This window comes from Tamandua tetradactyla, chromosome 9, assembly GCF_023851605.1.
Source record: "Tamandua tetradactyla isolate mTamTet1 chromosome 9, mTamTet1.pri, whole genome shotgun sequence".
Classification (NCBI taxonomy): domain Eukaryota; kingdom Metazoa; phylum Chordata; class Mammalia; order Pilosa; family Myrmecophagidae; genus Tamandua; species Tamandua tetradactyla.
Genome location: NC_135335.1, coordinates 2769583 through 2796051, shown reverse-complemented (window position 1 = coordinate 2796051; position 26469 = coordinate 2769583). Strand labels below are relative to the sequence as shown.

At 48.1% G+C, this 26469-nt stretch overlaps 1 protein-coding gene across 1 annotated transcript in view; it reads left to right on the top strand.

Annotated features, from left to right (window-relative positions):
* Positions 1–22873, top strand: part of CARS1 (cysteinyl-tRNA synthetase 1) — a 73121-nt gene extending 50248 nt beyond the window's left edge. Inside the window, exons 18-22 of the mRNA XM_077115392.1 lie at positions 5363–5443; positions 6309–6376; positions 21415–21474; positions 21786–21869; positions 22572–22873. Of these exons, the coding sequence (XP_076971507.1) occupies positions 5363–5443; positions 6309–6376; positions 21415–21474; positions 21786–21869; positions 22572–22706 (428 nt within the window). The 3' untranslated portion in view covers positions 22707–22873. The remainder of the gene's footprint in view (positions 1–5362; positions 5444–6308; positions 6377–21414; positions 21475–21785; positions 21870–22571) is intronic.
* The last annotated feature ends 3596 nt before the right edge of the window (positions 22874–26469 follow it).

Below are 26469 nucleotides of genomic sequence, written 5' to 3'. Positions count from 1 at the left end.
GTTCTGGTCTCCATTTTTTAAAAACGTTTTTTATTGTAAAATAGAACATATATATGAAGCTGTTCTAGTTTGCTAGCTGCCGGAATGCAACACACCAGAGACGGATTGGCTTTTAATAAAAGGGAATTTATTTTTGTTAGTTCTTCAGAGGAAAGGCAGCTAACTTTCCACCGAGGTTCTTCTTTATGTGGAAGGCACAGGATGGTCTCTGCTGGTCTTCTCTCCAGGTCCCTGGGTTCCAACAACTTTCCCTGTGGTGACTTCTTTCTGCATCTCCAAAGGCGTGGGCTGAGCTGCGAGTGCTGAGATGAGGAATGCCGAGCTGCTTAGGCTGTGCTACATTGCGTTTGCTCATTTAAGCACCAGCCAATTAAGTCAAACGTCACTCATTGCAGCAGACACGCCTCCTAGCCGACTGCAGATGTAATTAGCAACAGATGAGGTTCACTTACCATTGGCTTATGTCCAGCAGCAACAAGATTAGGTATGCTCACCTGGCCAAGTTGACAACTGAATCTAACTAACACAAAAGCAAAGAAAGAAAAAAAGCAACGTTTTCGAACCACACTTCAATAAGGAGTATTACAGAATAGATCCCAAGTTTGTCTTGGGCTGCCATTCCACGTCTCAGATTTTGGAGGCTAGAAAGAATATTAATATAGTGATTCAGCAGCTCTAGTTGTTTCTTAAATCCTATTTTCTCTGTTAGGCCTCTTCTTCCTCCTTCAATCCTCCTAATTTGTAGGTATCTTTGGCTAATACCTATTCTGAGTTTTTCATGTCAAGAAGGTGGGTCCACATTAAAGGATGGGGGGTGAAATTGATTGATAGTCTTGGACAGGCTGATCCTTCTGAGTTTCAGTACTTATCTGACCTATGAACCTTCCGGGAATCATATGTTCTAGGAATACAAACCTAGTGTATGAAATTTTTAGCATCTCAGTTCGAGCCTTAAGTTGTTCTTTTATTATTATTATTATTATTTTGAGAAATATCCACACATGAACAGTCCAGCCATATTATACAAGTCCAGCCATATTATACAACTAAATGATCATGGTGAAGAATACACAACTAGTTACAGTATCATCACATAGTTGTGTATTCTTCACGATGATCATTTGTATAATATGGCAGATCATTCAATCTGCCCAGTTTTTACCCTTTAGCTCCCCCTATTATTTATTTTTTAGCCTTATTATTTTTTTTTACTCATCTTTTGATACCCTGTATAAAAGGAGCATCAGACACAAGGTTTTCACAATCATACAGCCACATTGTAAAAGCTGTATCATTATACAATCATCTTCAAGAATCAAGGCTGTTGGAACATAGCTCAACAGTTTCAGATACTTCCCTCCAGCCACTTCAATACATCATAACTAAAAATGGATGTCTATGTAATGCTTAAGGATAACCTCTAGGATAACCTCTCGCCTCTGAAATCTTTCAGCCACTGACACTTTATTTTATCTCATTTCTCTCTTCCCTCTTTTGGTCAAGAAGGCTTTCTCATTCCGTTGATGCTGAGTCTCAGCTCATCCTGGGAGTCATGTCCCACGTAGAGGGGAAGGCAGTGAGTTCACCTGCCAAGTTGGCTTAGAGAGAGAGGCCATATCTGAGCAACAAAAGAGGTTCTTTAGGGATGACTCTTAGGCATAATTATAAGTACGCTTAGCTTCTCCTTTGCTGGAATAAGCTTCATAGGGGCAAGCCCCAAGTTCAAGGGCTCAGCCTGTTAGTTTGTTGTCCCAACTGTTTGCAAGAATATCAGGAATTTCCCAGATGGGGAAGTTTAATATTTCCTCCTTTTTCCCCAGTCCCCCAAGGGGATTTTGCAAATACTGTTTTATTCAATGCCCAGTTACTCTGGGATGTATCAGGGCATCACAGTAACCCGAACAAACCAACAAGATCTCACACCCTATTCATGATTCCATGTAATTATGGTGTTGAAGTAAACTGACCATACAAGTTTAATTAGATAATGTGCTACCTAAAATATAAGTTTCGCACTAAATAAACATCTCTCCCTTTGATCTTGCATAAAGGTTGAAGTTTGAAAATATAGGCCATATCGTCCTTTACCCCATTTTCTGGTCTTTTTTTTTTTTTACCTTAGTCCTGGTTCTGATCTTTTTTTTTTTTTTGCATGGACAGGCTGCAGGAATGGAACCCAGGTCACTGGCATGGCAGAGCCATTGTTGCACCACCCTTTCCTTCATTTTTGAAAGACAGACTTGCCAGATAGAAAATTCTTGGTAGGCAGGTGTTCTAGTTTGCTAGCTGCCAGAATGCAACACACCAGAGACGGATTGGCTTTTAATAAAAGGGGAGTTATTTTGTTAGTGCTTCAGAGAAAAGGCAGCTAACTTTCCACTGAGGTTCTTTCTTATGTAGGAAGGCACAGGATGGTCTCCGCTGGTCTTCTCTCCAGGCCCCTGGGTTCCAACAACTTTCCCCGGAGTGACTTCTTTCCGCATCTCCAAAGGCCAGGGCTGAGCTGCGAGTGCTGGAATGCCAAGCTGCTTGGGTTGTGCTACGTTGAGTCTCTCATTTAAGCACCAGCCAATTAAGTCAAACGTCATTCATTGCAGCAGGCACGCCTCCTAGCCGATTGCAGATGTCATCAGCAACAGATGAGGTTCACGTACCATTGGCTCATGTCCATAGCAACGGAACTAGGTGCCTTCACCTGGCCAAGTTGACAACTGAATCTAACTACCACAGCAGGTTTTTTTGTTTTTTTTTCCCCAGTAATTTAAATATTTGATCCCACTGCTGTCTTATCTGCAGGGTTTCTGATGAGAAATAGGCACTTCATTTGATCGGAACTCCCTTGTGCCTGACTTGTCATTTTTGTCTTGCAGTTTTCAGAACTCTCCTTGTCCTTAATTTGACACTATGTCTCTGGGTGTGGTTCTCTTAAGATTTATTCTGTTAGGGGTTCACTGGGCTTCCTGACCATGTAAATTCATGTCCTTTGTTAAATTTGGGAAGATTTCTGCCATTATTTCTTTGAATGTCCCTTCTGCCCCTATCTTTCTTCTATTTATTTTTTCCACGTGGGCGGGCACTGGGAATCAAACCCGGGTCTCCGGCGTGGCAGACGAGAGCTCTGCCTGCTGAGCCACCTTGGCCCGCCCCCTCTTTCTTTCTTCCCCTTTTGGGACTCTCACAATGTGCACATTTGTACGTTTGATGGTGTCCCAAGGTTTTCTAGGCTGCTCAAACAAATGCAATGACATGAGTCTGATCATAGGACAGGAATTCGTTTGCCTAAGGTTTGAGGCTGGGGAAGAGTCCAAATCAAGGTGTCACCAAGGCAGTGTTTTCTTCCCAAACACCATTGCCTTCGGGGTCTGCTGTCAGGGATCCTTGTTCCTTAGCTTGTCGCATGACACAGCACATAGCAGCATCTGTTCAGCTTCTCATGTCCTCTGGCTTTCTCTCTCTCGGTCTGAATTTCACTCTCTTTTAAAGGGCCCCAGTGATAAGATTAAGACCCTTCCTGATTGTGCCGGAACACGCTTGAACTGAAGTAACAGCATCCAAAGGTCACTGTTACAATGGGGCTGCACCCACATGAATGGATTAGATCTGTGAATGTGTTTTTCTGGGGTACATCCAGCTTCAAACCACCACAGGTCTCTTAGGCTCTGTCCAGTACTTTTTTTTTTTCCATTCTTTTTCTTTCTGCTCCTCAGCCTGGGTCGTTTCAGGTGTCCTGTCTTGGAGTTCACTGATTCTTCTGCCAGCCACCCTCTGTGTTTGAAGCCCTCTTGGGAATCTCCGACTTCTGTTATTGTGGTCGTCATCTCCATTATTTCTGTGATTCTTTTTTAAAATTTCTGCTTTTTTGTTGAGATTTTCATATTGTTCATTCATCATTTTCCTGATGTCTTTTAGTTTTTCCTCCATGAACACATTGAGGATCATTTTTTTCTAATCTTTGCCAGTATGTCTAAAGTCTGGTCTTCTTCCTTGATGGTTTCTGGATTTTTATCTTGTTCCTTTGGATGGGCCATTGTTTCCTGTTTGTCTTGTAATCTTGTTGCACGCTGTATGTTGTGCTAACTCTGGGATTTAGTCATGGCCTATCCATTTCTTAAGTCTGTGCCTAGCTAGTGATGTGACAAAGATCTCCTTTAGTGCCAGGAGCTAATCAGAACAAACAACGTGGAAGACACTGCTCATAGGCTTTGTAAAGACCCTGCATTGATTGGGGTCCTACTTTAGGGTTTAGACCTCCAATTAAGAAGCGAATGCAGGGTGGGCCTTGAGAGGGACTGGTGATTTGGGTAACATCAGGCAGCTCAGATAGGGGCGGGCATGCTGGGGACAGAGGGGCAGCAGTGGACAGAGGCAGGCATGCTGGGGACACAGGGGCAGCAGTGGACAGAGGCAGGCATGCTGGGGACGGAGGGGCAGCAGTGGACAGAGGCAGGCGTGCTGGGGACACAGGGGCAGCAGTGGACAGAGGCAGGCATGCTGGGGACACAGGGGCAGCAGTGGACAGAGGCAGGCATGCTGGGGATGGAGGGGCAGCAGTGGACAGAGGCAGGCATGCTGGGGACGGAGGGGCAGCAGTGGACAGAGGCAGGCATGCTGGGGACACAGGGGCAGCAGTGGACAGAGGCAGGCATGCTGGGGACGGAGGGGCAGCAGTGGACAGAGGAGGCATGCTGGGGACAGAGGGGCAGCAGTGGACAGAGGCGGGCGTGCTGGGGATAGAGGGGCAGCAGTGGATAGGGTAGGACTAAATACCTGTGCTCCTTCCCTGGGGAGTCATCTGGGCAGGTTGTCCCCTCCCCGTAGCTTCCTCTCCTTTCCTGTTGTAGGCGCTTTCAGGTACATATTTCGGTGGTTGCAGGGTCCTCTGGCCCAGCCTGGGGAACTGGCTCTTGGCACACGGGGGGTGAGGGGCAGTCCAGAGGGCGGGCAGGGTGTGCAGGGCCTCCCAACCCTGCGGCAACCCCAGCCCTGCCCACCATACCCTGCCCTCTGGCTCTACTCCACAGGGTGCTTGGAGCTGGGGGTGGGGGGATCCTGGTAACTGGCCACCTCCTACCCCTGCCTCTGAGGCCCCCTTAGCCCACAACCAGGCCAGGCTGTCACGACTCCCTGCCCACCAGTGCCCGGCTGGCGGGGGGCTCGGTGCTGGTGCCCAACTCAGCACCCAGGGGCTGAGTTGGGGGCACTCCCCACCCCTCACTCCCTGCCGACTGCATGGGAAGGGACTTCCCCAGGTCATCGTCCTCTCCCCTTTGGGGTATCCTTGGCCGCTGCAGCTGCTCTGCCCGGGCCCCTGGAAGGGCATATGGCCACAGGGCCTGTGGCATGACCCGTGTTCTCTCCCCAGTCCCTGAGGTCCTGCAGCTCAGTGACACCCTGCGGGATGACGTCCTGCCCGAGCTCGGAGTGCGGCTGGAGGATCACGAAGGTGGGGTGTGCCCCCCAACACCGGGAGGGCTGTGGGCACGCTAGGCTGGAGGCATGGGGGCTGGGTGAGGGGGCATTTCACAGGGCCCTGGGCAGGAGTCCCAGGGGGTCCCAGGGCTGGCATCTTACGTCGATGGTGTGACACAGGCGGTGCCCACACGGTCAGGCCCAGTCCCCGAGCCCCCTCCCCATTTAAGGGGCATCCCACACCCACCCTGAGAGTGCCCTGTGCAGTGTCTGACAGCCGGGCCCTGGTGGCCTCTCAGGAAACGAGCCTGTGTCATGTGGCCGTACACGGCTTCACAGCTCAGATATCAACTGTATGTTTTATTTGCACAGAAAATTATTACTATTATTATTATTATATATATTATTGTATATTTTTTTGCATGGCCAGGTTCTCCAACATGGCAGGCAAGAACTCTGCCACTGAGCCACCATTGCCCACCCAGAATTACTTAATTTTAAATACCCAGATGACATGGCTTATTTTACGTCTTCACAAATCCCAGAAGACATCAAATAAGCCATGTCATCTGGGTATTTAAAAATTTAAATTATGACTACAAAATGCCCATATAGTGATTACAAAATGTCCTCCTGGGTCGTAATTTAGTTCTTTTTTTGCTTTTTCTTTATTTTTTAATGTCTGTCGGACCCCCTGAAATTGATTTTTGCCTGTGTGAGGAGGAGGAGGCCTGTGCCGGGTGGCGGTTCTGGTGCCTGGGGCCTCGGGGGCAGCCCCTGGATGAGGACGGGGTGCAGGGGGGCTGCCCGCAGCCTGCGGGGCCCGCCGTGGGGTCCGGGCAGGGTGGAGGAGGCGCCCGGCAGCCCGAGCTCTGCCTGATGGACTGAGTGCTTTCCAGGGCTCCCGACCGTGGTCAAACTGGTGGGCAGAGACACGCTGCTGAAAGAGAGAGAGGAGAGGAAGCAGGTGAGTGAGCGCGACCCCAGCTCTCCCGAAACTGGAGAACGCATGGCGGTTTCTGTAGTCTCCTTTTCCAAGAGGAATGTTTGTACTTTTATTTATGTATTTATTTATTTATTTATTTATTTGCCGTTTCTCCCGATCATTAACCGACAGCCTGATCAACTTCAAGTGTACTTTTATTTAAAATCCCAGAATTTACAAGTGCCAGAAAGAGAAATTAAGATAGAAAAATTAGCTAGTTTAGTAATAACGACAACAACAAAACCCACCAGTATAGCCACAATGGAGAAGCCCGTTTTAGCACTGACATGAGTAAGACCATACAATATGCTCCTTCAAGACTCATCCATGCTGTTTCATGTGTCAGAACTTCACTCCTTTTACAGCTGAATCATCTGCCATTGTATGGCTAGACCACTTCTACAATCCACTCTTCCCTTTGTGAACACTTGGGCTGCTGCCACCTCCTGGAAGTTACAGCTAATGTCACTGTGAATGTCAGTGTGCAGATCTGTTCATTTCTTCGGGGTATGTGAATTGGTGCATATTGCTGGGTCCTGTGGTAACTGTTCAGCTTCCTGAGGAACTGCCCAGCTGCCTCCCACCGCAGTGGCACCATTTTACATGCCCACCTGCAGCACACCTGCGGTCCTGCTTCTCCACATCCTCGTCAGCACTTGTTAGTTTCTGTTTTTTAAAAATAGCTATTCCAGTGGGTGTGAAATCATACCTCACTGTGGTTCTGAATTGCATTTTCCTTAATGGCCAGTGATGTTGAGCATCTTGCCATGTGCTTATTGGCTGTGTATCTTCTTTGGAGTGGAGCCTGTCAAAGTCATTTACCCATTTTTTAATTGGGTTGTTTGTCTTTTTGTTATTGAGTTGTAGCAGTTCTTTGTTTATTCCAGATATCAAATACATGGTTTCCAAATATTTTGTCCCATTCTGTAGACGGTCTTTTCACTTTGTTGATAATGTCCTTTGATGCACAGTTTTAATTTTTGATGAAGTCTCATCTGTTTTTTCTTTGTTGCTCCCGTTTTGGTATATAGTCTAAGAAACCATTGCCTAACACAAGATCCTCAGGAGGCTTCCCAAGTTTTCTTCTAGGAGTTTTCTTCTACTGTGCTGGTTTGAAAGGAAGGATGTCCCCTAGAAAAGCCATGTTTTAATCAAAATCCCATTTCATAAAGGCAGAATAATCCCTATTCAATACCGTATGGATTAGATCATCTCCCTGGAGATGTAACCCAATCAAGAGTGGTTGTTAAACTGGATTAGGGGAGGTGTGTCTCCACCCATTCGGGTGGGTGTTGATTGGTTTAGTGTAGCCCTATAAAAGAGGAAACATTTTGGAGAATGAGAGATTCAGAAAGAGCAGAGAAGAACGACATAAGTGGCCTTTGGAGATGAAGAAGGAAAATGCCTCCCGGGGAGCTTCATGAAACCAGAAGCCAGGAGAGAAAGCTAGCAGATGACGCTGTGTTCACCACGTGCCCTTCCAGCTGAGAGAGAAACCCTGACTGTGTTCACCATGTGCCCTTCCAGCCGAGAGAGAAACCCTGTACTTCATCGGCCTTCTTGAACCAAAGTATCTTTCCCTGGATGCCTTTGATTGGCCATTTCTATAGACTTGTTTTAATTGGGACATTTTCTTTGCCTTAGAACTGTAAACTAGCAAGTTATTAAATTCCCCCTTTTAAAAGCCATTCTGTTTCTGGTATATTGCATTCTGGTAGCTAGCAAACTAGAACATCTACCATTTTGTTTCTTATATTTAGGTCTTTGATCCACTTTCAGTAAATTTTTGTATATGATGTAATGTAGGGAATCATCTTATTCTTTTGCATATGGACATGCAGTGTTCCTAGCACCATTTGCTGAACAGACTATTCTTTCTCCACTGAGTGGAGTTGGCAGCTTGTCCAAAATAAATTGGCCATAAATGTGAGGGTTGATTTCTGAACTCTCAATTCAACTCCATGGTCTGTATAGCTGTCCTTGTGCCACTACCATGCTTTTTTTGATTACTGTAGCTTTGTAATATGTTTTAAAACCTGGAGTGTGTGTTCTGCAACTGCTTTCTTTTTCAAAGTACTTTGAGTTATTTGGGGCCCTTTGCCCTTCCATACAGATTTGGTAATTGGTTTTTCCATTTCTGCAAAGAAAGGTGTTGGAATTTTTGACTGGAGTAGGACTGAATCTGTAAACAACTTTGGGTAGAATTGATGTTTTAACATTACTTAGTCTTCCAGTTCATGAACATGGAAATGTCCTTCCACTTATTTGGTTCTTCTTTAATTTATTTTAGCAATGTTTTGTAGTGGCCCATGTATGAGCCCTTTACATCCTTGGTGTATTAGTCTGTTAAGCTCCTGCAATGTGATATACCAGAAATGGAATGGCTTTTAAAAAGGGAATGCAATAAGTTAAAAGTTTACAGTTGTAATGCTGAGAAAATGCCCAAACCAAGGTACCAACAAGAGGTTACCTTCACTCAAGAAAGGGTGATGCCATCTGGAGCACTTCTGTGAGCTGGGAAGGCACGTGACTGGCATCTGCTGGTCCCTTGCTCCTGGGCTCTGTTGCTTTCAGCCTGGTGTTCCTGTGGGGGCTCCTCACATGGCATCCGTGGGCCTTCACTTAGCTCCTCTGGGACACAACTCTGGATTCTGGCCTGTTCAGCATCTCATGGGAAGGCACGTGGTGATGTCTACTGGGCCCTGCATCTCCAAACATCTGGGTTTTGTGTTAGCTCTGTTAGCTCTGAAGCAACTGTTCTCCAAGCACCCGCATGGGCCCTGAGGCTTCTTTAAAATGTTTCCCCTTTTAAAGGACTCCAGCAAACTAATCACGCCCCACCTGGAATGGGTAGAGTCACATCTCCATCTAGTCAAAAGGTTAAACCCACCATTGGCAGGTCACACCTCCGTGGAGATAATCTAATCTAAAGTTCCTACCCTACAGTATTGAATCAGGGTTAAAAGAAACAGCTGTCCCCACAAGATTGGATCAGGATTAAAACGTGGCTTTTCTGGGGTACATAATAGATTCAAACTGGCACACTTGGTTTAATTCATTCCTAGATATTTGCTTCTTTTGTTTGTTATTAGTAGAATTTGTTTCTTAATTTTCTCCTCAGATTGCTCATTACTAATGTATAGCGTCTTTTCCATGTTGATCTTGTACCCTACAACTTTGTTGAATTATTTATAAGCACTAGTAGCTTTGTTGTAGATTTTTCGGGATTTTCTATATTTAGGATCATGTCATCTACAAATAGGGAAAGTTTTACTTCTTCCTTTCTGGTTTGGATACCTTTTATTTCTCTTACCTAAAGGCTCTAAACTTTGTTGTCTGAGTGCTAGAACTTCCACTAACACGGTTGGTCAGCTAATAGTGGGCATCCTTGTCTTGTTCCTGATCTTAGAGGGAAAACTTTCATTCTCTCACCATTGAATATGATGTTAACTATGGGTTTTCATATATGTGCTTTATCACACTAAGGACATTTCCTTCTATGACTATTTTCTGAGTGTTTTTATCTAAAAGGGGTGCTGGATTTTTGTCAAATGCCTTTTCTGGGCCAACTGAGATGGTTATGGGGTTTATTTTTCCATCGCTGTATTAGAATGGTATATGACCTTGATTTTCTCAGATTGAACCATACTTGCACACCTGGGGTGAATCCCACTTAATCATGGTGTATAAGTGATTGAGTGTGCTGGTAGATTCCATTTGTCAGTACTGAATCTAGAATATAAGTTACCAAGGGGTGGGGTGGGGGCAGGGAATAGGGATTTAAGGTATGAAATTACAGAGTTCCTGTTTGGAATGATGGAAATGTTTTGGTCATGGATGGTGGGGACGGTAGCACGCCACTGTCGACATAATTAACAGGACTGAAGTACATATCTGACTGCGGTTAAGAGGGGGAAGTGTTAGGTGATATATGTGGTACTAGAATAAAAATTAAAAAAAAAAATCTGTGGACCCGCACTAAGTTAAACCCTGGGCTATAGGTGATGTAATTATAAAAACGTGCCTTCTTCAGCTGTAACAAGGATATCGCAACCAGTGCACTGTGTGATGTATGGAAAGCCTGTCTTTTATGTATGATTGTTCTATAAACCTACACCTTCTCCAATAAAAAGTAATTAAAACCTAAAACTACATTTAAATGCCGAAAGTACAGTTGCACAGGTGTTTCTATTTCCCCCTATGGTCACCTTTACTAGCGGCCTTTATCCCCTTAATGGCTCTGACCCACTCTCCAGTGTCCTTTCCTTCCCATCTGAAGAGCGTCCTTCAGCACTGCCCATCGGGCAGGCCCAGTGGCGACCACCTCCCTGTGCTTTGGTTTGTCTGGGGGTGTCTTAATCGTTCCCTCGTTCTTCCTTCTTTGGTTCTTTTCTATTTATTTTTTTTATGTTTTTTGTTTGTATGTCTGTTTGTTTCCCTCGTTTTTAAAGGCAGTTTCCCGGGATATAAAGTTGGTTGGCAGTTATTTTCTTTCTGCACTTTAAGTATTTCATCCCACTGCCTTCTTGCCTCCGGTTGTGCCTGATGAGAAATCAGCATCTGCCCTTCCTGGGGTTCTGCAAATGACCTGTTGCCTTCCTTAGCAGCTTTCAGGATTCTTTCCTCGCCTTTGGCTTCCGACAGTTTGACTACTATGTGTATCGGTGTGGATCTCTAAGCTTATCTGTTTAGGATTCTTTGAGATTCTTGAACATGCATATTCGTGTCCTTTTTCAAGTTTGGGAAGTTTTCTGCCATTCTTTATGGACTCTTCCTTCTGCCCCTTTCTGTCTGTCTTTGCCTTCTGGGATCCCTACAGCGTGTGTGCTGGTAGTCCCTCACACGACCCACGGGTGTCCGAGGGTCTCGTCACTGTTCTTCATTCTTTTCTTCTTTCTCCCCCTCAGCCTGCAGCACTTCAGGGGCCTTCTCTTTGCATGCACAGATTATTTCTTCTTCCAGCGCTAATCGCTGTTGAACACCTTGGCGAATTTTTCATTTCTGTCATTATGGTCTCCACCTTCAATATTTCTGTTTGGTTCCTTTTTTTTTTTTTTTTTAATTTTTTTATTGTATAATAAAACATATGCAAAGTAAAGAAAGAAAAAAGCAATATTTTCAGAGCACGCTTCAACAAGTAGTTACAGGACAGATACCAGAGTTTGTTATGGGCTACCATACCATCATCTCAGATTTTTCCTTCTAGCTGCTCCAGAATGTAGGAGGCTAGAAGCAATAAATATTTTTTGTAACCACAAACAACTTTTTTTTTCTTTCTTTTTTGTGAAAAATAACATATATACAAAAAAAGCAATAAATTTCAAAGCACAGCACAGTGATTACTTGTAGAACAGAGTTCGGAGTTTGATACGGGTTACAATTTCACTATTTTAGATTTTTACTTCTAGGTGCTCTAAGATATTGGAGACTAAAAGAGATATCAATTTAATAATTCAGCATTGGTATTCATTTTTTAAATCCTGTCTTCTCTGTATAACTCCACCATCACCTTTGATCTTTCTGTCCCACTCTTTAGAGGTGTTTGGGCTATGGCCATTCTAACTTTTTCACATTAGAAGGGGCTGTCAATAATATGGGGTAGGGAGATGGAACTAGTTTATGTTCTGGAGAGGCTGGGCCTCTAGGTTTCAGGATTTATCTGGTCCAGGGACCCATCTGGAGGTCATAAGTTTCTGGAAAGTTACCCTAGTGCATGGAACCCTTGTAGAATCTTATATACTGCCCTAGAGGCTCTTTAGGATTGTCTAGAATGGTCCCAATGGGGGTTTGACAAATTATGACACATAGCAAGGTCTACCTGAAGCTTGCATAAGAGCGACCTCCAGAGTAGCCTCTTGACTCTGTTTGAACTCTCTTTGACACTGATACTTTATTAGTTACACTTCTTTTCCCCGTTTTGGTCAGGATGGAATTGTTGATCCCATGGGGCCAGGGCTGGATGCATCCCTGGGAGTCATCTCCCATGTCGCCAGAGAGACTTTCACCTCTGGATGTCATGTCCCACATAGTAGGGAGGGCAATGATTTCACTTGCAGAGTTGGGCTTAGAGAGACCAAGGCCACATCTGAGCAACAAAAGAGGTCCTCCAGAAGTAACTGTTAGGCATACCCTACAGATAGGATAAGCTTCTCTGCTACCTACATAGCTTCACAAGTGTAAGCCTCAAGATCAAGGGCTTGGCCTATTGATTTGGGTGTCTCTAAAATTTCATACAGTGTCAGGGGATTCCCTGATGGTAAGATTTAACAGTTCCGTATTTTTTCTCCCATCATTCCAGGAGAAAATGAAATGTATTTTTCTATACTTTTTGATTATCTGCTTAATATACTCTAGGATGCATCCAGGCATTACATTAAGCTATGCAGGATTAAAGGAACTCTTTCTTATTCTGGGCTCCCTGGGTTTTAATTGTTCAAATGAGTTATACAGATAGGTTGAGTTAGATTATGTGCTACAGGAAATCTAGGTTCCAAACTAAATAAACCTTTCTTCCTTTGGTCTCAAAGAATATATATGGTTCTAAAATAGAGATAGTGTCTTCCTTACCCCTGTGTTCTGAATTACTGTAACCCCAACCTAATTGGTTTTGTTCATATCTCTAAATATCAGGGGTTTTTTTTTTTAACTTTTTTTATTAATTAGATTTTTTAACTTCTGTTGATATAGTAGCTAAAAGGAGCATCAGACACAAGATTTTCACATTCACAGAGTCTCATTGTGAAAGCTATATCATTGTTCAATCATCATCAAGACACATGGCTACTGGAACACAGCTCTACATTTTCAGGCAGTTCCCTCCAGCCTCTCCACTTCATCTTGAACAACAAGGTGATATCTACTTAATGCATAAGAATAACCTCCAGGATAACCTCTCAACTGTTTGGAATCTCTCAGCCATTGACACTTAGTCTCATTTCACTCTTCCCCCTTTGGTCGAGAAGGTTCTCTCAATCCCTTGATGTTAATTCTCAGCTCATTTTAGGGTTTTTTTTTCTTTTTTAAACTTTTTTTATTAATTAAAAAAAATTAACAAACAAAACATTTAGATATCATTCCATTCTACCTATACAATCAGTAATTCTTAATATCATCACATAGTTGCATATTCATCATTTCTTAGTACATCTGCATCGATTTAGGAAAAGAAATAAAAAGACAACAGAAAAAGAAATAAAATGATAATAGAGAAAAAAAGACTATACATACCATACCCCTTACCCCTCGCTTTCATTTACCACTATTTCAATCTGAATTTATTTTAACATTTGTTCCCCCTATTATTTATTTTTATTCCATGTTCTACTCTTCTGTTGATATAGTAGCTAAAAGGAGCATCAGACATAAGGTTTTCACATTCACAGAGTTTCATTGTGAAAGCTATATCACTGTTCAATCATCATCAAGAAACATGGCTACTGGAACACAGCACTACATTTTCAGGCAATTCCCTCCAGCCTCTCCACTACATCTTGAACAACAAGGTGGTATCTACTTAATGCATAAGAGTAACCTCCAGGATAACCTCTCGACTCTGTTTGGAATCTCTCAGCCATTGATACTTTGTCTCATTTTACTCTTCCTCCTTTTGGTCGAGAAGTTTCTCTCAATCCCTTGATGTTAATTCTCAGCTCATTCTAGCGTTTTTCTCAGTCCCTTGATGCTGAGTCTCAGCTCATTCCAGGATCTCTGTCCCACGTTGCCAGGAAGGTCCACACCCCTGGGAGTCATGTCCCACGCAGAGAGGGGGAGGGTGGTGAGACTGCTAATCATGTTGGCTGGAGAGAGGCCACATCTGAGCAACAAAAGAGGCTCTCTTGGGGGTGACTCTTAGACCTAAATTTTAAGTAGACTTGACCTGTCTTTTGTGGGGTTAAGTTTCATATGAACCAACCCCATGACTGGGGGCTCAGCCCACAGCTTTGGTTGTCCACACTGCTTGTGAGAATATCAAGAATTCAACTTGGGGAAGTTGAATTTCTCCCCACTCTCACCATTCCCCGAAGGGGCTTGCAAATACTTTTCCAGTCACTGATCAAATGACTCTGGGATTCATCAGGGCATCACTCTGGACAAACCAACAAAATCTCATGTCCTACCTGAGATTCCAAGTACTTATGACATTCAATCAAACCATCTACATGAGTTGTACCAGGAAATGCTCTAGTCAAAATATGAATTTTGTAACAAATAAACATTTTTTGCTTTAGTCTCACATATAAGGTGACATTTTAAAGTATTAATTATCATCTATTTTCAGCACCCTGCAATAATGACATTCCTTTGTTCTTCCTCAAGCAAAAACATTTTTAAAACTTGTACATTGTACATTTCACTATTATTATACACTCTAGGCATTCCTAGATTATACCATCTCAATCTTTACTATCTTTCTGATTTCATTTATGTCCCCAGCCCTCCTCCCTCTATCATTCTCACATGCAGCTTCATTCAGTGTTTTCACATAATTACATTACAGTTAGGTAGTATTGTGCTGTCCATTTCTGAGTTTTTGTATTCAGTCCTGTTGCACAGTCTGTATCCCTTCAGCTCCAATTACCCAATATCTCACCCCATTTCCATCCCCTGATGGTCTCTGTTACCAAGGAAATATTCCAAGTTTATTCACTAATGTCAGTTCACATCAGTGAGACCATACAGTATTTGTCCTTTTGTTTCTGGCTGATCACACTCAGCATAATGTCCTTAAGGTCCATTCATGCTGTTAGATACTTCATAACTTTATTCTGTCTTACAGCTGCATAATATTCCATCTTATGTAAATGACACAGTTTGTTTAGTCAACTGTCTGTTGATGGACATTTTGGCTGTTTCCATCTCTTGGTAATTGTTAATAATGCTGCTATAAACATTGGTGTGTAAATGTCCATTTGTGTCCTTGGCCTCGTGTCCTTTGAGTAGAGACAGCATATAGATGGGTCCTGTTTTTTAATCCATTCTGCCAGACTATGTCTTTTGATTGGAGAGTTTAATCCATTAACATTCAGTGTTATTACTGCATGGGTAGTACTTTCTTCTACTATTTTGCCTTCTGGATTTTATATGTCATATCCAATTTTCCTTCTTTTTACCTTTACTCATAGTCTTCCTTTCTACACTCTTCTCCACACCTCTCTCTTCTGTCTTCGTATCTGTCTCTAGTGTTCCCTTTAGTATTTCTTGCAGAGCTGATCTCTTGGTCACAAATTCTCTCAGTGATTTTTTTTTTGTCTGAAAATGTTCTAATTTCTCCCTCATTTTTGAAGGACAGTTTTGCTGGATATAGAATTCTTGGTTGGCAGTTTTTCTCTTTTAGTAATCTAAATATATCATCCCACTGTCTTCTCGCTTCCATGGTTTCTGCTGAGAGATCTGCGCATAGTCTTATTGGGCTTCCCTTGTATGTGATGGATTGCTTTTCTCTTGCTGCTTTCAAGATCCTTTCTTTCTCTTTGACCTCTGACATTCTGATTATTAAATGTCTTGGAGTATGTCTATTTGGATCTGTTCTCTTTGGGGTACGCTGCACTTCTTGGGTCTGTAATTTTAAGTCTTTCATAAGAGTTGGGAAATTTTCAGTGATAATTTCCTCCATTAGTTTTTCTCCTCCTTTTCCCTTCTCTTCTCCTCTGGGACACCCACAACATGTATATTCGTGCGCTTCATATTGTCTTTCAATTCCCTGAGTCCCTGCTCATATTTTTCCTTTTTTTTCCTGTAGTTTCTGTTTCTTGTCAGATTTCAGATATTCCATCCTCCAGTTTTGAAATCCTATGTTCTGTCTCTCGAAATCTACCATTGTAGGTTTCCGTTGTTTTTTTCATCTCTTCTACTGTGTCTTTCATTCCCATATGTTCTGTGATTTGTTTTTTCAGACTTTGTTTCTTCTTTTTGTTCTTTCCTTGCCTTCTTTATACCCTCCCTCAATTCATTGGTTTGGTTTTTGATGAGGTTTTCCATGTCTGATCGTACATTCTGAATTAATTGTTTCAGCTCCTGTATGTCATTTGAATTGTTGGTTTGTTCCTTTGACTGGGCCATATCTTCAATTTTCCTAGTGTGATTTGTTATTTTTTGCTGGCGTCTAGGCATTTAATTACCTTAATTAGTTTATTCTGGAGATTGCTTTCACTTCTTTTACCTAGGGTTTTCTTGCTGGATGAATTTGTTGTCTATCTGTTCTTTGACATTCCGTTCAGCTTTATCTGGACCTTTAGCTTAAGTTTTGTTTAACAGAGGAGAATTTTTCAGTTCTTGTTTTCTTGTTTCTTGCCCTGCTTGTGTGGTGCCTTCCCCCCAACACACACTTAGGAGGGTCTACTTAGATATTATAGACCCCAGCCAGATTTTCCCAAACCAAACTGGCCTCCTATCAGGAGGAAAGAGTCACCTGCATTGGTTTTCCCTGAGGGTGAGACCCAGCAGGTTGAAAGACTTTCCTGTGAAGTCTCTGGACTCTGTTTTTCTTACCCTGCCCCGTATGTGGCGCTTGTCTGACTGCAGGTCCCACCAGCATAAGATCATGCGGTACCTTTAACTTTGGCAGACTCTCCCTGCTGGGGGCATGGTGGAGACAGAGGAGAGGTTGTAGGCTGGTTTTAATGGCTTCAAATTACCAAGCCCTGGTGTCTGAATTCCTTGATGGAGGGATTCCACCTGGGTGGGGCTTCACCCCTCCCCTGGGGAAGGCACAGGCTCCAGATAAGCCCCCAAAAGAGCTCACTTCTGCCTATGCCTGGGGCAGTGGCAACCTGAAAAGTCCTGCTGCTGTATCCAGAGGCAGTCGAGCCTTTCTAGACACACAGCCACAAAAACCTCTGTTTCCTTCTTTTTTTTTTCCCCTTTTACTGTCAGTCCTGCCCCCCTTGGCGCCAGGGCAAAAATGAGCAACCTCTGCTTTAATGAGGTTCACCTAAGCTGGGGGCCTATTTTTAGTAGTCAGAATTTGTTAATTAGTTCCACAATTGGCATTTGATTGTGCCCAGTCCCTGCTGCTGGTAAAGTCCTTTCCTTTCCCCTCTGGGAAGCAGCCTGTGGGGGAGGGGCGCTGGCCGCCGCAGCTTTGGGAACTCACGGTTCCGGGGGTGGTGCTCACAGCTGGTCCAGCTGGTCCAGACTGGGGTACGCTGTGTGTCTGGTCAGTGACGTGGCCCCAGGAGCTGTTCTGTACTGTTTCTGGTTATTTAGTAGTTGTTCTGGAGGACGAACTAAAACGCGCACGTTGTTAAGCCACCACCTTGACCCGGAAGTTCAAGTTGTTTTTATATATATTTTATATAATATAAAATAATAATATAAATATATACATTTATATATTATATATAAGTATTATATATATATATATATATATATATATATAAAAATAGGCTCTCAAAATCCAGAAATAATAATTATCACTCTGGACTAAATGTGTCTGCTATATGAGCTTACAATCTAGGCCCCTGTTTTCTTATGAACACTCTCTAAGGGAGACTGTATCATAATTGTTCTTTCAAAATAACTGGCTTATTTTGCCTCACCAAATGTCCTATCCATTCATTTACATTGTTGCATGCCTCACGACTTCATTCCTTTTTGTAGCAGCACAACATTCGATCATATATATATACCATCATTCACCCATCTACTTTTCAGTAAGTGCATCCTTCAGCCACCTGCATTCATCAGGCATCATGTACAATGCCTATTTTGTTCCTTTTTATAATTTCTATCTCTTTATTGAAATTCTCATTTGGTTAATATACTGTTTTCCTGATATCCTTCAGTTCTTTGGGTTTTCCTTTAGCTCTTTGAGCATATTTAAGACCATTTTTTAAAATTCTTTGTTGGTATATCAGAAGTCAATTATTTCTGTTGTTTATCTTCTTCCTTTGGATGGGCCATCCTTTCCTATTTCATTTGTCTTGTGATCGCACACTGCACTTTTTCATATTTTAATGTATTAATTCTAGAATTTACCCCAGAGCTGTCTGTTCCTTAAGTTCGTCTCCAGCTTGTCATAAGACAGAGATTTCCTTGGATGCCAGGAGCTAACAGAAAGCAACCAGCCAACACAAAGCCTACCTTTCCCAGTCTGAAAACTGGCTGGGGGTTGGCTAGTGGTGTCCTTTAGACCTTAGCCCTCCTACCAAGATCAGACTGAGGTGAAAACACTGGGTCCTCTCTTATGAGCTGTGTCCTGTCCTGGCCATGTGCTCATGGCCTCAGGAATTCTTCTTTTCAGGGATCAGAACATCTCCACTCCCTATGAAACTGACTGCCCCCCGCCCCGTATTCTGTTAGATTTCTTGAAGCCAATAATCCTTTGCCCCAAGCCATGTTGACTAAATTGCTTCTCACAGTGCTTTAGTGGTCTGCCAGCTGCTTCTGCCTGCAGGGCAGGCTCAGGGAGGACAGGCCAAGCTGAGTGTCCCGGGTCAGTCTATCAGGCTGCACTGATAGCTCAGCGCCGGCACACAGGCAGCCCAGAGCACGCATAGGGGATGCTCTGCTCTCTCCAGTACAGGATGATGGAGGCAGCTCCACACCTTGGGGTGCCACAAGCTTAGGCTACTGTCTCTACAGCTGCATGTCCTTGATTTGACACTTGCCCATTACTGCAACCCTCTTCTGGAGTTTTGAGGATGACGGCTCTGCCATATTCTGCCAGAGGTTCAGAGATTCCATGGGGGGCCAGCACCCTGCAGTATCTTGTGTCGCCCTCTTGGTCCCATATCTTTCTCTGAACTGCAGTTGTATATTCCTCTGTCTCTTCCAAAGTGTGTGTCACCCACAGCCCTGTGGGCCTCCAGCTGCTTTCCTCAGTACTGCCCCCGACTCCCCAAGCCCACCTGCCTGTGCCTCACTCCATGCTCCATTTCATCTTCCACGGCACCCACTTCTCATCCAGGTGCCAGGAACCAGGGCTGGTATCCAGACTGAACTGGGGGAGTCCCTGCCCACAAGGACCTCAGCGTCCAGCAGAGAAAAACTGCATCACTGGACTACAATATGGGCCCCGACGGCTGGGCAGAGCAGTGCAAGACCCCTAGGAAGGGAGCCACCAGGGGAGAGGGCCACCAGGGCCACTGGGGGTTTCATGCCACAGGCAAGGGGGCCCCGAAAGGCCCTAGAAAGGAGGCGAGCATGAAGAACTAGTTGGGGAGGGGAGGGGAGAGGAACCCAGAAAACGGAGTTGTCGGGAGTGAGTTATGGACAGCTGTGGAGGGCCAGCATGTCCCTGGGCTCTGGGGTCACCCCCAGTGCCTGCTGGCCCCACCCGCTGAGGCCACGGGAGCAGAGAGATGTGCTGCAGTGTGGACCGAAGCCTGGATGTCACCAAGCTTGTCGTGCCTGGGTTGAAGATGAGCTGAAGAATGACATGTCTGGAACTCAAGAGTCCCTGCTCTCGGACACAAGAAGTGCCTGCTGCCCCCTCACTGGACGCTGGTGTGACAGAGTGGCAGAGGGGTGTGCCACCTGCAGACGCATCCTCAGTGGGACGAGGAGAAGCAGCCAGGCATGCCTGTGCTCTGTGCTTCTAGGCCTGACCCTTACAGCCCTGTTCCCCTCGTCTCAGGCGCCACCCCAGCCCATACTGCTCCTGCTTGCCCCACCTGGAGTTCTTGGGAGCTGCTTGCTGTGGCCACAGCACTTGGCCAGCTCCTGCATTCCCCAAATCCCTGTGTCTGGATTCAGGGGTGGAAATGCCGCTGCCTGGTCTTTTCAGGCCTGGTGGGCTAGACATGCAAGCAGCCTGGGGCCTTCGTGCCTGGTCCTCTGGTGGGGCACTGGTGCACGGGTGCTGGCCGGAGCAACGACCGGTGCCCTCTCGGGGTCCATGCTGCCGACCAACATAATCTCATACTGCTCAGCCTGTGCAAGGAAACACCTGGTGGGCTGGCAGCCGCCTTCTGCCCACCCCCACTCAGGGCTGGTGTGACAGTGATGGGATGCAGGGTGGGGGTGCTGGGCTGGCTGGGACCCCTGACCCTGCGAGGCTACCCCCTCTGTAGGTCACTCAGTACACCTTGGTGTGCGACTCTCCCCTGGAAGGTTCCGGCTAGTGCACACGCTTGTCTTTAAAAGAAAAGGGCCCATTCCTGCATTCATGCTCCCCACCCCTCCTTGCCCTCCCACTCAGCCTTATCTTGCCCCCTGTTCCTCAGACCCTCCTGAGCCCCTTGGCTGGCCCCTACCTCTGGGTCTCCCTCTAGCTACCCCCCCCCCCACAGCCTCACTGCCCCTTACTCACTCTCCCTTCCCTCCCAGCTCCGCAGCACGTACACCTCCACCCCTTCCAGTTTTCCAGCTAGTCTCCCTCCATCTTTCTGTCTGTGGTGACCCCAAAGCTCCCTCTGGCCCATGCTCCAGACTCTGAGACCCGGCTGCCTACTGGAAATCACTGCTTGGCTCCACAGCATCTGAAACTTAATATGTCTGGAAGGAAACTCTTTGATTCTCAACTCCCCAAACCTGTTTCACCTCCTTGTCCATGAATGGCACATCTGTGCACCCCGTGCTAGGGTCAAATGCGCTCCTGACCTGGCCTGCAAGCACCTAGCCACCTGGCGCCTACTGGCCCCTGCCCTCCCTCCCCTTTCTGTCTCAGGGCCTTTGCTCCTTCCCTGCCACCCCTGGCCTGCTCAGGGGTCGCCCTGCAGCACTGCTGTTCTCCACCCAGCTGGTAAAAGCCCTTGGCCTGGGCCTGGCTCATCACCTGGCCACTTGTCGGGAGTAGCTTGCAGGGGTGACCTCTTAAACCATGTGTTGGGTGGCTCTGTGGGTCCAAGCTGGAGAGGTGCTCGCTGTGCATGCTGGGGGGTGCTTGGGACTGAGTGATAAGCACCGATCCTGCTCAGTGTGCTGCCTGGTCCAGCTCCTTCCCAGTGCTGGGTCCCGGGAGGAGAGCAGGGTGGGGGTAGGGGGCTGGTCTTATGGAGACCCTGTGGGGCAATGTCCCCAGCCCCCTTCCCATGTTGGCCTGCAGGCCTGGTGCATCAGCCATTGTGCTGTTTTCCCAGGTTGAAGAGGAGAAGAGAAGGAAGAAGGAGGAGGCCGCCAGGAGAAAGCAGGAACAAGAGGTAAGGCGTGGGCTCGTCCAGGTGGGGAGTGTTGCCCCGAGGGGCTCTCTGTACACTTGGGCCCCGAGACCCTCATGCCCAGGCTCTGCCCTCTGCAGGCTCCACGTCATGGTGGTTCTCCATCGGCCTCCCCGCTGATGCCATAGGGGAAAACCTGCTCTGGCTTTAGACTGTCCCTCCGCCCTGCGTGTCCCCCTCCCTGTCTGTGGTCTCTGAATTGGAGGGCCTGGAAGCACTTCTGGCGGGAAGGTGCATGTGGTGGGGGGGGCTCCCGCTAGCCATGCGCTGCAGCCACATGTCCTGTGTCCCAGGCAGCAAAGCTGGCGAGGATGAAGGTCCCACCCGGTGAGATGTTCTTGTCCGAGCGTGACAAATATTCCAAGTTTGATGAGAACGTAAGGACTCACTTTTTTCTTTTTGGGGTGATGTCAGGCTGTGTCAAATTGGGATGACAGCAAATATCAACCTTGAGCTAGCAAGGTTTCTGTGTGGGGTGTTTGTAAGGGAAAAGGGATCACATGATGCCTTGTTCAAGGGTCTGCGCCCCAGGAGGTTCCTGTCCCGGGTGGGGGGGCGGGCCAAGGACCTGCCCTGACAGCCGGGCCAGCTTGGGTGGGCACACTTCCCTCCACCCTCATCCAGGCAGAGTTTGCTGTGGCTGCTGAGGTCACAGCCACAGCCGGTTTAGACAGGCTGGAGATGGGGCCTCCTGCAGAGGGGTCGCCAGGGTCCCTGACAAGCTGGACCCAACTGCCACGTCAGCACAGCCCCGCGACTGCCCATAGGGGTCTGCACTCCTGCCTTCCTGTCCCAGCAAAGGCCTAGTAGTGGGGACCTCAGGGCTCCTGTGTCAGGACAGAGCACATGGCTCCGCGGGGTCCCTGCCCCCTCAACACCCTGAGGGAAGGGCACCCCTGACCCTGGCTGCTTCTCCCCCACTTTCAGTGGCCGGGCCTGGAGCCAGCTGAGGACTACGTGCCCGAGCAGGTGGATGTAACCCTCTGCCCCTGGGTCCCGGCCCCCTGAGGTTTGGGCACTAGGAGAGGCACAGGTAGTGGCGTGGGGGCTCACGCCAGGCTCCACTCTTGCCCTCGCAGGGTCTACCCACCCATGACACCGAAGGCAAAGAAATCAGCAAGGGACAGGCCAAGAAGCTCAAGAAGCTCTTTGATGCTCAGGAAAAGCTCCACAAGGAGTATCTGCAAATGGTTCAGAACGGAAGCCTGGAGTGAAAAGAGAAGGCGGCCGGCTGCGGGCGAGCTGTAGGGGTTGCGGGCGTGCCCCGACGCGTCCATCATGTTTACAGTTGTCTGCGTGTCCTAAGTTAAGAATTGTGTTCCTATAGCTTTGTGTCCTCGTCGGCTTTGAGACAGTCATAATAAATTTGTCCAAGCAGCGAGACCTGTGGCCCTCCCTCTGCGTCAACCCTGCATGCTCAGTGCTGGACCCGGGAGGTGCTGCCTGGTCAGCAGGCCCCCCATTGGGGTGCCCAGGCCCGTTGAGCCCTGGGGATTTCACTCCCAGGCCAATGGCTCTCAGTTAATCTCTGGTGCGCACGCATACTGGAAAGTGGCTAAGTGGGTGAAAGACAGGCTCCAGCTCCCAGAACCTGCTGACATCCCAGACAAAGGCTGCCCCTCCGCCTCTCCAGTCTAATGAATAAACAAACTGCAGATTCCCCTAAAGCCGTTCAGCATTTGGCAGAGGCCAAAACCGATGGCTCAGCGGGCCCAGGCCCTGGCAAGCTGCCCAGGGCTGCTGTCAGCACTGGTGAGTCCCTGGCTGCAAGGCCAACGTCAGCGCTGGAGTTAAGCCTGAGCTGCGTGGCCATCCCTGAACCACCGAGGAGGGCATCCACAAAAGCCACTACCTGCTTCATACCTGCAAAACCTTAGCACCAGATGGGAATCCATCAGGACAAGAGTGGCACTGGTGCTAAGGTGAAGCCATGCAAAGTGCTGCATGCCAGTGGGGCAACTTGGCAGGATCTAACTGGGGATTCATTTATCCTTTGTCCTGGCAGTGCCATCTTTAGGAACCTAACCCAAATACACAACGGCACAAGTCGGAAATGATGTGTGCGAATGCCAGCTCACTGCACACAATGCATGCTCAGAAGGCCAGGCGCCAATCGCCAGGTGACTCAGGCCAGTTCCCGCCCTGTGGCCTCTACTCCCAGTCAGCCATGGCGCCCATCCGGGTGCTGGGCGCCTGCTGCTTGGCCCCTCTTCATCCTCTCCCCACTCTGCATTTTCTCAGCTCATCCCAGACAGCATGCCTGAACTCCCACCCACTATGGGGAAGACTTCTGGAAGCACCCCAGGAGGGTCCGGCTCCTCAGGACAGCAAGGGCCACACAATATTCCACCATACGGATGGGCCCCGCTCTGTCCATTCATGTCAGCACACGTGGCTGCTTCCTCCTCGGGGTGATGCTGGGGCCCTGTCTGCACACCTGTCTTCAGTTCTTTGGGGTAGACGGCCAGCCTCATAACTTTCCCCTCATCAACTGAAAACCCATTTGCTCTGCCCTGATGCTTTATGTAAATAAACCCACTCAAGACTGCCATGGAGGACAGGAAATACTGTCTCAGTGCAGGCGGTGAGGAGTAGTGTCCCCCCATTTCAGAATAGACATGACTGGGACATCCTACAGGTCAGCTGCATGGGCTCCTCCTTCCCTTTTATGCTGAGGTCTGTCCAGCTAGCTGCAAAGACACAGCATCTGGACAGAGGCCTTGGGATGGGGTCCTTGGTGTCCCTGAACCCACTGCTCCCACTGCAGACGAGGACACTGAGGCTTGCCTGCCCTACCCAACCCAGCCCCTCAGCCCTTGGGAATCGCCGTCATGCAAATGCCCGCTCTGTGGCTCTTGCTCTTGCTCACCTCCCGTCAGGGCTACCCCCAAAGGGCTGTCTTTAGCGATGTCAGCCCCCCTGGCTATCTGTAGATCCCAGGAAGCTTTGTGCCGCTTGCTGCCTGGCCTCTGCAGCTACCATGGCCTCTGCTCCAAGCATACACCCACCCTGACCCTGGTGGCCTACTGCTCTGGTTCACAGGAACCCGCCCCTATCTCCTTTCCACCTGGAAGCCTTGCTGATGGGGGGGGGGGGGGTGTGCCAGGGGGCTGGATGGGGGGAGGCACACACAGCCCTTTTATTCCTGTGCCCTGCTGCACCGTCACCCATGGAGAGCTTTGGTGGGTGTTGCCCACGGGATGTGGCAACAAAGCGCCACTGATTAGTTGGCTTTAACCAACAGAAGGGTACTCTCCTCGTTCTGAAGGTCTGGAGTACATCAAGGTGCCTGCATGGCTGCACTCCCTCTGAGCTCTGCAGGTTCTGGCTGTGGCTTGCTGGCTACTCCGTGATGTAAGTGAGCCTCCACCTCCATCACGTGGCCGTCTCTGCGATGGTTGTCAGTGTGGGCTGCCCCCGACCCGATTCTGTCTGACCTCACCCTAACAACATCTTCAAAGATCCTATTCACAAACGAGTTCACGTTTACAGGTCCGGAGGTTGGGTCTTGACCACGTCTTCTGGGGGACACACGTCCATCCATAGCACCCACCTTCCCACTAATTGCTGGGGCGACCCTGGGGAAAGGCCACCCAGGGTACTTGGCCTCCGTCCTCTTCCACGGGGACCACGGAAACCCCGGGGGGCTTGAGCTGCCTGGATACCACCCACAGGTTCTACAGGCATCACCCGCTCCCCAGCTTCAGGTAGGGCTTCAAGAGGATCTGAATCTTTATTAAAGAGGAAAGAACCTCAGACCAGAAAATGCTAATTCTTCTCTTTCAGTTTCTTCTGTTGCTTATGCTCTCCTCCCTTTCCCCAAAAGCAAATCAGAAAATCCAAAGAAGGCAAATAGGAATCAAGAGTCCCCTCCCCCACCCCACCCACTCGGGACAGGGTCAGGCCACTGGACATGCTGATCACTGGAGGTTTTCCACCTACTGTGATGTCTTTAACGAACTCCCACCATGAGCCTTAGGATGCTTCCAAAATCCCCTCTTATAAAACGCCAAAAAAGTTGGAAGTTGTTTCAAAGGGAGCCCTACCCCAAGACAACATTTCTGAAAATAATGGACAAAGACAAAAGACCCACAACCCTTACTGGAGACGAGATTAGCCACCCTCAAAAAGTGGGGGCCTGGAGGCAATGATTTTCCAACCACATTGTCATCTCGCCCAAGCTGCCTTTGGCTCAAAGTTTTTCAGATTTCCGCGATGCAGGCAGGCTGGCGCGCTGGCTGGGTCCCGGCGAGTCCCAGATCGCCACTCCGCAACCCAGCTGCGGGCAGGCGGCACCGAAGGAGGGCCGGACCGGGCGGGCGAGGAAGGCCCCCCACGTCGTCCCCCCAGCTCCGCGGCCGCGTCAGGGCGCCCTCGGGGCCGGAGCGCCCCCACCCCGTTCTGCTGTGCCCTAGGTGCTGAGCGCAGAGCGGCTCAAAAAGGAAGCGTCGCCCGATCCGGGGCCTGAAGGAGTAACTGCAGAGAAGCGTCACCCCAAGGACGGGATGCGGAAGGGCTGGGTGGAGGGGACCGCACGTGCGAGGCTCCAAGGCTTGAGGACCCGGGACCGGAGGAGGGGGCTGACGGAGGGGACGGCCCCGGCGCTGGGGGTGGCTGCGGGCGGTCAGCGGGGACCGAGTCTGAGACCGGCGCAAGGCGGGCGGCAGGAGGGCAAGGTGGCGGCGCCGGCCGTGAGCCAGGGGTGGGGGCCCCGAGGGGCGCAGGCCCGGGGACTCGGCCGCGCCGTCCCCCACGTGGGTCCCTCCCGGGCGGCGGAAGGAGCGCCGAACCCGCTCCGCGCCGTCCCATGCCCTCATTTGCATACGGCCGCGCGCGGTGAGTGCGGCTCCTTACGGCGTCTTCCCTGCCGCTCCCTGATTGGTCTCCGGCCGCACCCCTAACGAGCGCCACCTGGCGCCGCGCCCGCCCAATCAGAGGCCCTTTTGCTGGCGGGAGGCGGGGCCAGGGGAGGGCGCG